Source organism: Cyprinus carpio, chromosome A8 (genome assembly GCF_018340385.1).
Source record: "Cyprinus carpio isolate SPL01 chromosome A8, ASM1834038v1, whole genome shotgun sequence".
NCBI lineage: Eukaryota > Metazoa > Chordata > Actinopteri > Cypriniformes > Cyprinidae > Cyprinus > Cyprinus carpio.
Genome location: NC_056579.1, coordinates 9,168,668 through 9,180,768, shown reverse-complemented (window position 1 = coordinate 9,180,768; position 12,101 = coordinate 9,168,668). Strand labels below are relative to the sequence as shown.

The following is a 12,101-nucleotide window of genomic DNA, read 5'->3' as shown; positions in this document are numbered from 1 at the left end:
CAACTGTGACTTGTGTCTATCAGAGGACTGGGACCCTCAGTTAGGGGTGCAGAATTATCCAAGAAAGCCTGTTAAAAGGCTCCACGTGTGGAGCAAATCCTAACTTGTATAGTGGAATGTCAACAAGCTGGAGAAAAGATGGATCTGCTCACTCAAAGACCAAGCAAAGGTGAAACAAAAGATGAACAAGCTCTAGAAAATATCACGAGAAAATATGATTTTGGATTACATGGATGTTTTGCGGGACCCTTAGCAGGAATGTGGGAGCTACCCAGCATGCTCTTGGAGGCTGACTTCTTTGAGAATATAATATATGTGACTTGATGCAAAAACTGCTGGAAACATCCATAGACGCTCGTGCAGTGCAATTTGGGGGAGAGGTAGGTGTTTTCCCCAAATTGTATCATCTTGGGTTTAGAATAATCCACATTTACTCAATATTTGATTTGCATCTTCGGCATTGATGTGCACGTTTGGTTACAATGCTTGTGTTTGATATTCATCCAAGTCTTTCATATTCTCTGTCAGGTGGTGCATATTTTCTCCCACATCCATCAAACCTATTGTGTCTTTTCAGTGCGTGGGTCTGACTGGTCAGAAGAAGACCAAGAGCAGAAAAGCAGAACCTGCTGGATCACTAAATCTGCTCTGCAGGGGGTGGCTGTATCCACTGGGGTTAAAAATGTTGTGTGTGTTTTCATGGGTTTCACAGCAAAGCCAAACTAGCCAGTGTTGTAAACTAAAACTATTAAAAATAGTTTGTGTTTACAAACAAAAATCTTAAAAAGTGGAAAATGAATGAATGCTGAATGCTTTCAATTTACCTTGTTCTGATAAAAATATAATAAATAAAAAAATCTTGTGTACAAGAAATGCATATTTCTGAAAATACTTTATTTTTATACCATGTTGTTACTTTTGTTCACATGTATGTAATAATTTTGTATCTTTAATTACACAGATTATTAAACTCTATAATCTTCAAGCAAGATGGACAGCAAGGTAAGTTTTCCTGAGTTTGTATGTGCTTCATATGTTGCACTGTTTGGTGTTTTTGAGTTATTTTTATTTTTTATATCTCATTGACATGAAAATGATGTTCTTGAAGAACTCTTTCAAGAAAAGAAGAGAAAACCCAGCCCTGAGAAACGGGTCAAACAAAATAAGGCAGAAGGTTGCTACCACTAATGAAGGACCCAAACAACTCTGCCTCAATAAATTCTTTTCTACCTCTAAGACAACAGACAAAAGCCATAACTGTTGACAAAAGCCTGTCTATATATTAAGGTTTATTTATTTATTTATTTATTTAATTTGCAGCATACTTAAAATTTAAAAGCATTTAGCAAGCCAGATAAATTAAATTGCATAGTCATTCATTTAATTGTCGGCGCCCGGAATGCCCTTCCCTCTCTGACAGGGTGTCAAAATAAGAGTGAAGATACATATTTTTTATCAAACCTGGGATTATTGCTAATACAACACACATGTGAATAAAAATTATATTTAGCTTCGAAACGTAAATGTAAATTTATCTTTTGGTCTGTTTGTTTAAATTTCAGATTAAAGTGTGTTTTCTCGTCGCAGTGGAACTGGAACTAGGTGCAGTTCAAAGTCTTTCTTCCAATAGATATGTGCACTTCTGCATAACAGCTGATAACACACTATTTCTCATGTTACTCAAATAATTCAGAGTGAAGTTCAAAGTTCCTATCTGACCGTGCAACTAACTGAACTCTTCCACACAGTGTGATACATTTGTACTTTTCCTCAGGTAAGTTCACCGGTAAATTTATGTTGATAGCAAACATTTGTGAAAATGAAATAATCCATATATGTATATGTAATTGCAGTCAGATAATAAAAACATCCCATGCTCGTTAAATTTCTTGTTATTTAGTTGGATGCATTTTCATTAAAATTAAGTTGCATTAATTATAAGAAGAGCCTGCAGGGAGAAAGTATCACTCAAGGACAAGCTACTAATCTTGCTTAACAAGGTGCAACTCTTCACATTTTCTGTATATAAGATCTTATGAACTTAAGAACGCACAAACAAGGGATATATTATTCTACCGTAGAAGGACACAAACACACACACACACACACACACACACACACACACACACACACACACACAGAGAGAGAGAGAGAGAGAGTAATAACTTTTTGTATGTGTTTTCCTCTGAATGCTAGTCTAGTCTTTTTAATTATAAAGCATAGTCCTCAATGGAATCAGCATGGCAGAGAGTGGAATCACTGCACCACTGGATTCTGGAGAATGGGGGTATGATTTCCCCCCACCCATATTTTATAAACATGATTTATTTTACACCTTGTATTTTCAGTATAAATAAAAATGTTACTTAAAATATAAATATAATGTGTAGAGTGCACAGTTATGCAAACTCCTTGTGTTTTCTCTCATGGTATTTCAGATAAGCGGACGGACCCATGGCTTCTAATCTACTCTCCTGTACCGATCATCTGTATATTTTTGTGCTATCTTGGTATTATTTGGATTGGACCCAAGCTTATGAAACACAAGGAACCAATGAACATAAAAGCAGTGCTTATTGTGTACAACTTTGCCAATGTCGGTTTGTCCATTTACATGTTCCATGAGGTACATTAGGTATTTCATACATACATACATACTCTAGTTCAGTCCGATATAGGTGCAAATTATTTCAAGGTCTTGCGTTAAAATAACCTAGTCATCAAATCTGAAATCTATTTTTCTTTCCAAAGTTCTTGGTCACATCTTGGCTGGCAAACTACAGTTATCTGTGTCAACCTGTGGACTACAGCTCCAGTCCACTAGGAATGAGGGTGATTACATCTGTCTCACTTTCTGTTTAGCGGTCTACTGTTCTTTACTAATAATCAGTAATTCCTGTCTTCTACATCAAAATCAAATTACCTATACCTATGATGTTATCATTATTTTTACATTCCAATAAAGATGCATTTGTTTCCTAAATGTTTCTGTACCTTTTTAGATGGCCAGTGTGTGCTGGTGGTTCTTCTTCTCTAAAGTCATTGAGCTTAGTGATACAGTATGTTTAACTCATTCAACAAACATGATTATTGCAGATATTTACACCCGTTGTTGATATGCAGTTTAAATAAAGATGCCTTCTTAAATTCCTTATTCAGGTTTTTTTCATCCTAAGAAAAAAGAACAGCCAGCTCACTTTTCTGCATGTGTATCATCATGGAACTATGATCTTCAACTGGTGGGCAGGAGTTAAATTTGTGGCGGGAGGTCAATGTAAGACAGAAACATTAAATAATTAATTAATAATAATAATATAAATTAATGCAAAAAAAAAAAAAAAAAACCTGAACAAATAAACTTAAGGACTAAACTTTTTAACATTCTAGTCAGTTACTAACTCATTTAGTAATTTAAAACCATAATTCCCTCTAATGACTACAGTTAATATGCACTGTTTCCTAGACCTCTTTGATTTTATGTATTTTTTGTACCCATTAAATGTAACAATTATGCATTCATTTTTTAAAACAGAATATCATGTATTTCATTATTTTGACTGTCTCTTTTTGCCTGTTCATTCAGCATTTTTTATCGGGCTGCTGAACACCTTTGTTCATATAGTGATGTATTCTTACTATGGCTTGGCGGCCCTGGGGCCTCACATGCAGAAATATCTGTGGTGGAAGCGCTATCTCACCTCACTGCAGCTGGTAAGTACACATCACACATTGGTAATCTGCTCATTTGAAAAGACACTTTTAGTCTCATCAGAGCCTTTTGCTTCACAAAGTTTCATTTTTTTTTTGTTTTTTTGTAAATTGCTTCAAAACAGATGTCCTGTTAGTAGATGGCCAGTTGATACTTTGTAAAATATTTTTAAAGGAATTAAAAATTTTTAAAACAGAAGCATAACACATCAACGGGACTGTTGAACATCTTGTCATTACAGGTCCAGTTTGTCTTGATGACTATTCACACTGGATACAACCTCTTTACCGAGTGTGATTTTCCTGATTCCATGAATGCAGTTGTGTTCGCATACTGTGTCAGCCTCATTATACTTTTCAGCAACTTTTACTACCAGAGCTACATAACCAGGAAGAGCAAGAAGTCTTGACAGCGTTGGTCTACATGAGCAGAGGACTCACCTGTCCTGTGATAGACTAATTTGTCCATTGCTGTTCTCACTGTAGTCCTGCCTCAGCTATATTTAGTCATCAGGACTGAAAATTTGGTGAAACCATTTACCTCATATCTAATTTGGTTTGTAAATGACTTATCCAATAAAGATGTGACTTTTCTTATTATTCCTTTTTGCATTTTGGAACATCAGCCGAAATAAATTGAACTATGAATAAAGTTTCATTTCATTTTAAATAACTCTTATCGTTTTGCATGGTTAAAACAGCTTTGTACTGTCTTATAAATTGTGTTTTTCCATTAACAATAGTGAAGTGCACTAGATGGCACTATTTACGTATCTTGACCGCAGCTGCCCCAGACGCAAATTCTCGCGATAATGAGCAAAGTCGAAGGCACCCAGGAATGGGTAAGTATTTCGTAATAACCTCAATAACGCAGGCCTTTCTTCAGCCTTTACAACACTTTATGAACCCTAAATTTACAATCACAGTATTGACACAATACATATTAAGTGTTTGATATGTGAATAAACAGCTCAGGACTGCCATGATTGCGTTAAGAGGCTACTGCTTATCCCTGCATTAAGCTTTATTTAGTCTAGAGCTCTTCAGGTTTTAGTTTTGCACTACAAACACAGTCGTCAAAATCACACTAATTAATCGAACCATATACTCAAATCAAGCTGCGCAATATCTGCGACAGGTGCATTGCAGTTACTGTTCGTTTATTTCCTGCAAATACAGCAGAACATTTTTTTAGGCATTAAAACTAATGACATTTGACGTATAGGTGCATGTAACGTACCATTTCCGATGTAATGTCAGTGCATTTGTTTGTGTTTTTCAAATCTGTTCTCTTAAGGTATCTCCAGGGATCACTGGCACTTAAGCGTCGTAAAACAGGAGGGGAAAGGAAACCCTACCATAGGAAAAGGAAGTATGAACTGGTTCGCCCTCCTGCCAACACAAAGGTGCGAGACTGGTTGACCAGCGTCTAAAAATACGCATCAGGATATGTGCGTCATTTCCTAAGAGACGCAGTCTACATTGCAAGTGGTTTAATATAATATGTTGTCAATTAAACTACATAAAGAAGACATAGACATTTTTAGAAATGAAAATGAACATAAAAATAAATCATTTGAATAATTATTTGTAAAGTTTTTAGAGCAGTCCCCGTCATATTCAGTGCGCGAGACAGCGGGAACTTCACCTGGGGCTCAGAGTGTGAGTGCACATCTCTGCTCATAATAACACTTTTTCTTTCTTTCTTTTTCTTTCTTTCTTTCTTTTGCTTCCTTTTCTGCTCCTCCTCCTCCTCTTATTCCAACTCCAAGAGCAATTTGGTAAATTTCTCATTGACCTAACACTTAGGCCTACACAATCTTATGCTAGCAAGTCATTGCGATATTTGCATACTAAATTATTGCTATTCATTACATAAAACCTTGTAAGCTCTTCATTTGTTACTTTATTTATTAATGTAGTTAACATTTTCTTTATTTGGTAATTTTTAAATTCATAACGTTTGTAAGATGAATTTTGTTTGTAGGTTTATAGGTTTTAGGACTACGAACTGACCAGCTCTATTGAATGTCTTTATTATTGACTTTTTAAACGTGCAGACATCCATTAAAATGCTAATCACTGTGGTCTACTGGAGTGTCCGAGCAGTCAGTCAAAATTCTTATGTTGAAAACTTACAAATTGGTGAGTTTTGGTGCATTTTCAACCCCTCTAGCTTCCAGGTGTCTTGCCAACTAATATTTTTATTGGTTGTCAGGACACTGAGTCTGTGTGTTAGTGCATTTAGAAGTATTAAAACCGTGAAATGCCTTTAGACTGAGATCATGGAAGTGGTGCCTGGAAATTTTCTCATAAATTTTGTGTTAAGTCTCTGATGTAACACATCACTGTAAAACAAAACAATTTGCTTGAGCAGGGAAAACTGTTGAATTGACCTGTTCTTAAATGTCTGTCTCATGGGTTGCATGGACATATTTCAGTTTTTATGCATGGCATACATCGTGCCATGTGAATTATTTCTTCTCGGTGAGCAAATCTAAACATGACATTGGTGAAATCCTACTCTGCATGTTCTCTGGGTTTTTTCTCCCCGTTTTTTTTTTTTTTTTTTTTTCAGGAAATAATTAAAAGTACATGTATTTTTTCACTCTAACTCACAGGTTGCACTCGCAAAACCAGGACCATTGATGTTTTGTACATTGCCTCCAACAATGAGCTTGTGAGAACCAAGACCCTGGTGAAGAGCTGCATTGTTCTGGTGGACAGCACACTGTTCAGGCAGTGGTATGAAGCCCACTACGCCATTCCACTGGGCCATAAGAAAGGGGCAATGCTGGTAGGCTTTTATTTCACAACTCACACTATAAATAGATGAGCATGTCTATTATAAGAAATTGAGCCGCCTCAGACTGTTCATGGACCCTTCCATACACATTGCACACAAAATAACAAGCTTTGACAAGTTCCAATGTGTCATCTTTACATGGTTGCTACAATACAAGCTTTCTGAGGAGTATGTAATGGCAGTTGGTGATTTATGTTGACATAAGCGACAGAGACACTGGCAATGCAACAGTTGAGCAGAGTTGCTTTATGAACTTTATGCAATCAAAATACTGCAGACGCCTTATAGTATCTTATCACACCTGCAGCAATTAACTGATGGCAATGCAAACGCAGCTTTTGACTTCAAATTGTCAACATTAGATGCACTATGGGTTAACCTGACATCTTAAGCAAAAAATAAACCAATATTGTTTTCTAACAGTTCAGGTATACAATTAAAGACCAGGACCTAGTTCCAACAATCTACTGTATACAACAGTATGTACAACACCAGAATCTAAACCTTCTTGAAGCTTCTATTTGCATAAAATGTAATGGGAGATGACTCAGTATTTTGATGAGTTGCCTTTGTAAATTTACATATGGTTCTTCATCCCTCAGACTCCAGAAGAGGAGCTCTTGAACAAGAAATGGTCAATGACGGTTCAGAAAAAGACTGATAGACGCAGGAAGAAGAGCAAGATTAGCAGTTTGCTGGAGGAGCAGTTCCTGCAGGGCAGGCTTCTTTGTGAGTTTTCCACACTTTGAGCCATTCACAATCATCTCTATTTTCCTAAACTGATCATTGGCAAGAGGTTGTTTTTTAACAGCATTAGCTAGAGGTGACACATTCCCATTAGTCCATTCAATCCATGGTCCAAAGCAAATAAACATTACAGTATGTGTCCTAATCCTTGCTAACTGATTTAGTAATATCACAGGATGTTCCCCTCATTTTTATTATCATTTGAGGCTTGACCCATTAAAACAAAAAAAGAACAAACTGTAGTCTCTTACAGTCATTTTTCCCTGCATTGTACAAAACCAGTTAGACTGGTATCAAAGACCTTTGTTTAATTAGTCAAAGAGTCTAAGAGTGCTTCTGTCTAAGTTTGTTTTTTTACTGTTCTACTGTCTCAGCCTGTATTGCGCCCAGGCCTGGCTATTGTGGCAGAGCAGGCGGACATATCTTGGAAGGGAAAGAGCTGGAGTTCCACCTCCGGAAGATCAGAGCCAAGAAAGGCAAATAGACTCAAGCAAAATTTGTTTTTATGTGATTAGGAAATAGCTAATATCTTTGTTTCTTTTTCCCTGAAATATTGCATTTTGCACAATTTAAAATATAATGCGCTTTCACTCACCTGAGTATGATCACATCTGTATCCCGCACTAACTACAGCTTCATTTTACTATTAATAACTACTGTTTATTGTTTTTTTCTTTGTTCTATTTATTTCAGTCACTGTCACTTTAGCTCACCTTTTAAGAGTCCAAATTAAATCAATAAATTATTGAATCTTGAATGTGAATCTTTCAGATTCCATGTTAAAAAAAAATAATTGTGTGAAATATGAATAATTTTTTTCCCATGCCTTTTGGCAGTTCATGAGGAACTCACCTGGACTTGGCGCACACCCTACTCTGCTCATGTTCATCTGTCTACTTTTACCAGTCTTACCACTTTTGACGGTGTTGAAGAACTAGGATTTAGCAAGCTCCCCCTCCGGAAGAGAAGATTGCTGAGCATCTGTGGCCCCCATCGACCCTGGGGTTAAAAACTCATGCCATGCACCCATCTAAATCCTGCAGGACTTTCTCAGCCCTTGCAAACAGGGCTTATTCAGTGGCTGGCCAGGCTGACTCAGCACTTCACACAATGGCGGTGCTCCAAGTATTCCAGGCCAAACTTCTCTGCAGAATGGACGAAACCAACTAGACTTCTGTTACCTTCAAAGAGCTGCCTACAGTGACTGACTTGGATATGCACACTACTTAGGCCACTGCGCAGGTGATCTGCAAGGCCACAGCCAACTTGGTGGTGCTGGAGCGCCACCTTTGGCTAAATCTGACAGAGATCAGAGATGCTGACAAACTAAAACCACTTGCCATCTGGCTTCGGGCTTGGAAAGCTAGCCCGGATGTGTCAAGTTAGTTTTTAAAAACCACAGAATGAGGCGAATCGCTTCACAACATCCCAGCATAAACACTCCCGATAATTTACATAGAAACTCGATGGCGCCGCAGACGGCTGCTTCAGTGCTTGGCTCTCCAGTGTTTGTACTGTTTTTGTTCGTTTTTCCTGTTTTTTGTTTGTCAAACATGATCAGCTTCACCAGGGATGAACTGCTGAACATTCGGCAGAACACACCACAAAATCTCTTACCGGATTTGAATTATTCAGACGTTTTACTGAACGTTGTTGTCGGTGGAGCAGCGGCGCTGATCAAACGCTTCAGAAAGCACAAACGGGGAAAGTGAACTGGTGCGCTCGTTAGACTCAGGAAGCACGGATTTCGAACGCTGTTGCCTAGCATCCATCTGGCAAATCTCCGCTCTCTACCCAACAAAACGGACAAAATCCTTCTACTTTCCTGGACAAATAAGGATTTCTCACAATCTGCTGCTCTGTGTTTCACGGAAACCTGGCTCAATGACGCCATACCGGACAGCGCGCTCCATCTGCCGGACTTTCAGCTGTTTAGAGCAGATCGCGATGCAGAATCAACGGGGAAATCATGCTGCGGGGGGACATGCTTTTATATCAATGAACAGTGGTGCACAGATGTAACTGTGTTAAAAAAGATGTGCTGTTCAGATCTAGAAGTGCTTTTTGTCAACTGCAAGCTGTTCTATTCGCCGCGGGAGTTTCACTCGTTCATTCTGGTGAGTGTTTACATCCCTCCGCAAGCGCACGTAAGTCTGGCTTTACAGAGACTCGCTGACCAGATCACAGAGACAGAACAACAACACCCGGACTCTGTTTTAAATAATTCTTGGGGACTTTAATAAAGCCAATCTCTCCCGTGAACTGCCAAAATACAGACAGCATGTTACATGTCCCACAAGAGACAGTAATATATTGGATCACTGTTACACCACAATAAAGAATGCATATCACTCTGTTCCACGAGCAGCTTTGGGACTGTCTGATCACTGTTTGGTTCATCTTATACCAACCTACAGGTAGAAACTTAAATCTGCTAAACCTGTATTAAAGACTGTAAAGAGATGGACCAACGAAACAGAGCAGGATTTACAAGCTTGTTTTGACCTCACTGATTGGAGTGTTTTCGAAGCTGCTACCACCGATCTAACTCACAGAGACCGTAACATCCTATATTATGTTTTTGTGAGGATATATGTATTCCTACCAGGACTCATTTGACATTCAACAATGATAAGCCATGGTTTACAGCAAAACTCAGACATCTTCGTCAGGCCAAAGAGGATGCCTACAGAAATGGGGACAGAGTCTTGTATAATCAGGCCAGAAACACACTGAACAAAGAGATTAGAGCGGCTAAAAGGACCTACTCTAAAAAGTTGGAAGACCAGTTTACTTCCAATGACTCAACTTCAGTATGGAAAGGACTGAGAGCCATTACCAACTACAAGACACCATCCCCCTGCACTGAGGCAAATCAACGACTTACTAACGACCTGAATAAGTTTTTTTGTAAATTTAAAACATGCCACACCCATTCTGATCATCTCTCTACACAACAGTTAACACCTCCTGCAATCCCCCTCTCCCCCCCTCCTGCACTTCAAATTAGTGAAAACGATGTGCGCCAGGTCTTCAAGAAGAACAAAAGAAGAAAAGCACCAGGCCCAGATGGTGTTACACCAGCCTGTTTGGGAACCTGTGCTGACCAACTGGCCCCCATTTTTTCACAGATCTTCAACAGATCTCTGGAGTTGTGTGAAGTGCCTTCCTGCTTCAAAAGCTCCACCATCATCCCCGTTCCAAAGAAACCCAAGATAACAGGACTTAACGACTACAGACCTGTGGCTCTAACGCCTGTCATCATGAAGTCATTTGAAAAACTGGTTCTGGCTTATCTGAAGGACATCACTGGACCCTTACTGGACCCCCTGCAGTTTGCTAACTGAGCAAACAGGTCCGTGGATGATGCAGTCAACTTGGGATTGCACTTCATCATGCAACATCTGGACAAAACAGGGACTTATGTGAGGATCCTGTTTGTGGACTTTAGTTCGGCTTTCAACACCATCATCCCAAGAGCCCTCCAGACCAAACTGACCCAGCTCTCTGTTCCTAGCTCTATCTGTCAGTGGATCACAAGCTTTCTGACAGATAGGCAACAGCTAGTGAGACTGGGGAAATTCATGTCCAACAGCTGCTCCACCAACACTGGTGCCCCTCAGGGATGTGTTCTCTCCCCACTGCTCTTCTCCCTTTACACCAACAACTGCACCTTTAAAGACCCCTCTGTCAAGCTCCTGAAGTTTGCAGACGACACTACAGTCATCGGTCTCATCCAGGATGGTGACGAGTCTGCTTACAGACAAGAGGTTGAGCAGCTGGCTGTCTGGTGGAGTCTTAACAACCTGGAGCTGAACACTCTCAAAACAGTGGAGATGATTGTGGACTTCAGGAGAAACCTCCCTGCACTCCCTCCACTCACCATCATGAACAGCACTGTGGCTGCAGTGGAGTCATTCAGATTCCTGGGAACCACCATCTCTCAGGACCTGAAGTGGGACAATCACATTGACTCCATTGTTAATAAGGCCCAACAAAGGTTGTACTTCCTTCGCCAGCTGAGAAAATTTAACCAGCCACAGGAGCTGCTGAAACAGTTCTACTCAGCCGTCATTGAGTCTGTCCTGTGCACTTCAATAACTGTCTGGTTTGGTTCAGTTACAAAATCAGACATCAGAAGACTACAGAGAACTGTTCAGACTGCTGAAAGGATTATTGGTGCTCCCCTGCACACCCTTCAAGAACTGTATACATCCAGACTGAGGAAAAGGGCTCAGAAAATCACTCTGGATCCCTCTCATCCAAGTTACCCCCTTTTTGAACTTTTGCCATCTGGCCGGCGCTTCAGAGCCGCAAATACCAGGACAGTCAGGCACAAGAACAGTTTCTTCCCCCAGGCAATCTACCTAATGAACAGTTAAATGTCCCCCACTTATGCAATAAAAATGTGCAATATTCTTATATTTATTTGTTACCCCTCCATCCAAGTACATCTATGCATCTTACTCTATTCTATTCCATTATCATCTATAGCACAACTGTTCATACATTTTTTTTCTTATGTGTGTTGTTGTTCTCTCTGTGTACTGGAAGCTTATGTCACTAAAACAAATTCCTTGTATGTGTAAGCATACTTGGCAATAAAGCTCTTTCTGATTCTGATTCTGATTTGTTATTTGGGCTAAGCATCAACACTGTTATTTCTAACAGAAAAGCAAGCATGGGCTGCTGTATGCATGGTTTGGCATGGCAGAATGAGAGCAGCGTGCTTCCTTTATTATCACTAAAAGCTGACATTAAGTTAATCGCAATCTCATAAATCTCAATTATAACACAATAAATATATGCACAATGAATCTTTCACAATGTCTATGGTTAA

General features: G+C 39.2%; 2 protein-coding genes across 3 annotated transcripts; both read left to right on the top strand.

Moving 5' to 3' along the window:
- Nucleotides 1-1,622: 1,622 nt before the first annotated feature.
- On the top strand, nucleotides 1,623-4,308 carry LOC109056939 (elongation of very long chain fatty acids protein 4-like). 2 transcript variants are annotated; one of them, XM_042761989.1, is made up of 8 exons: nucleotides 1,623-1,774; nucleotides 2,197-2,287; nucleotides 2,439-2,626; nucleotides 2,752-2,832; nucleotides 3,003-3,059; nucleotides 3,160-3,274; nucleotides 3,584-3,711; nucleotides 3,951-4,308. In XM_042761989.1, the coding sequence occupies exons 2-8, from the start codon at nucleotides 2,230-2,232 to the stop codon at nucleotides 4,116-4,118; spliced, it is 795 nt and encodes a 264-aa protein (XP_042617923.1). In that variant the 5' UTR covers nucleotides 1,623-1,774; nucleotides 2,197-2,229; the 3' UTR covers nucleotides 4,119-4,308. The 2 variants fall into 2 exon arrangements, with proteins under 2 accessions (XP_042617923.1, XP_042617924.1); XM_042761990.1 differs by having other exon boundaries at nucleotides 1,644-1,774; nucleotides 2,219-2,287.
- Nucleotides 4,309-4,546: 238 nt separating this feature from the next.
- On the top strand, nucleotides 4,547-8,083 carry LOC109056945 (40S ribosomal protein S8-like). Its single transcript, XM_042763020.1, has 5 exons — nucleotides 4,547-4,550; nucleotides 5,305-5,370; nucleotides 6,330-6,505; nucleotides 7,117-7,243; nucleotides 7,636-8,083. The coding sequence occupies exons 1-5, from the start codon at nucleotides 4,547-4,549 to the stop codon at nucleotides 7,743-7,745; spliced, it is 483 nt and encodes a 160-aa protein (XP_042618954.1). The 3' UTR covers nucleotides 7,746-8,083.
- Nucleotides 8,084-12,101: the final 4,018 nt, after the last annotated feature.

What these genes read in the sequence shown, in the direction of transcription:
- LOC109056945 (XM_042763020.1), top strand. An exon ending in CTTCACCTGGGGCTCAGAGT is followed by an intron (nt 5,371 to 6,329) that starts GTGAGTGCACAT and finishes TCTAACTCACAG; the next exon opens with GTTGCACTCGCAAAACCAGG. An exon ending in ATAAGAAAGGGGCAATGCTG is followed by an intron (nt 6,506 to 7,116) that starts GTAGGCTTTTAT and finishes TTCATCCCTCAG; the next exon opens with ACTCCAGAAGAGGAGCTCTT.
- LOC109056939 (XM_042761989.1), top strand. Translation starts at nt 2,230, where the DNA reads ATGGAATCAGCATGGCAGAGAGTGGAATCACTGCACCACTGGATTCTG. An exon ending in CTGGATTCTGGAGAATGGGG is followed by an intron (nt 2,288 to 2,438) that starts GTATGATTTCCC and finishes ATGGTATTTCAG; the next exon opens with ATAAGCGGACGGACCCATGG. An exon ending in ATCTCACCTCACTGCAGCTG is followed by an intron (nt 3,712 to 3,950) that starts GTAAGTACACAT and finishes TTGTCATTACAG; the next exon opens with GTCCAGTTTGTCTTGATGAC.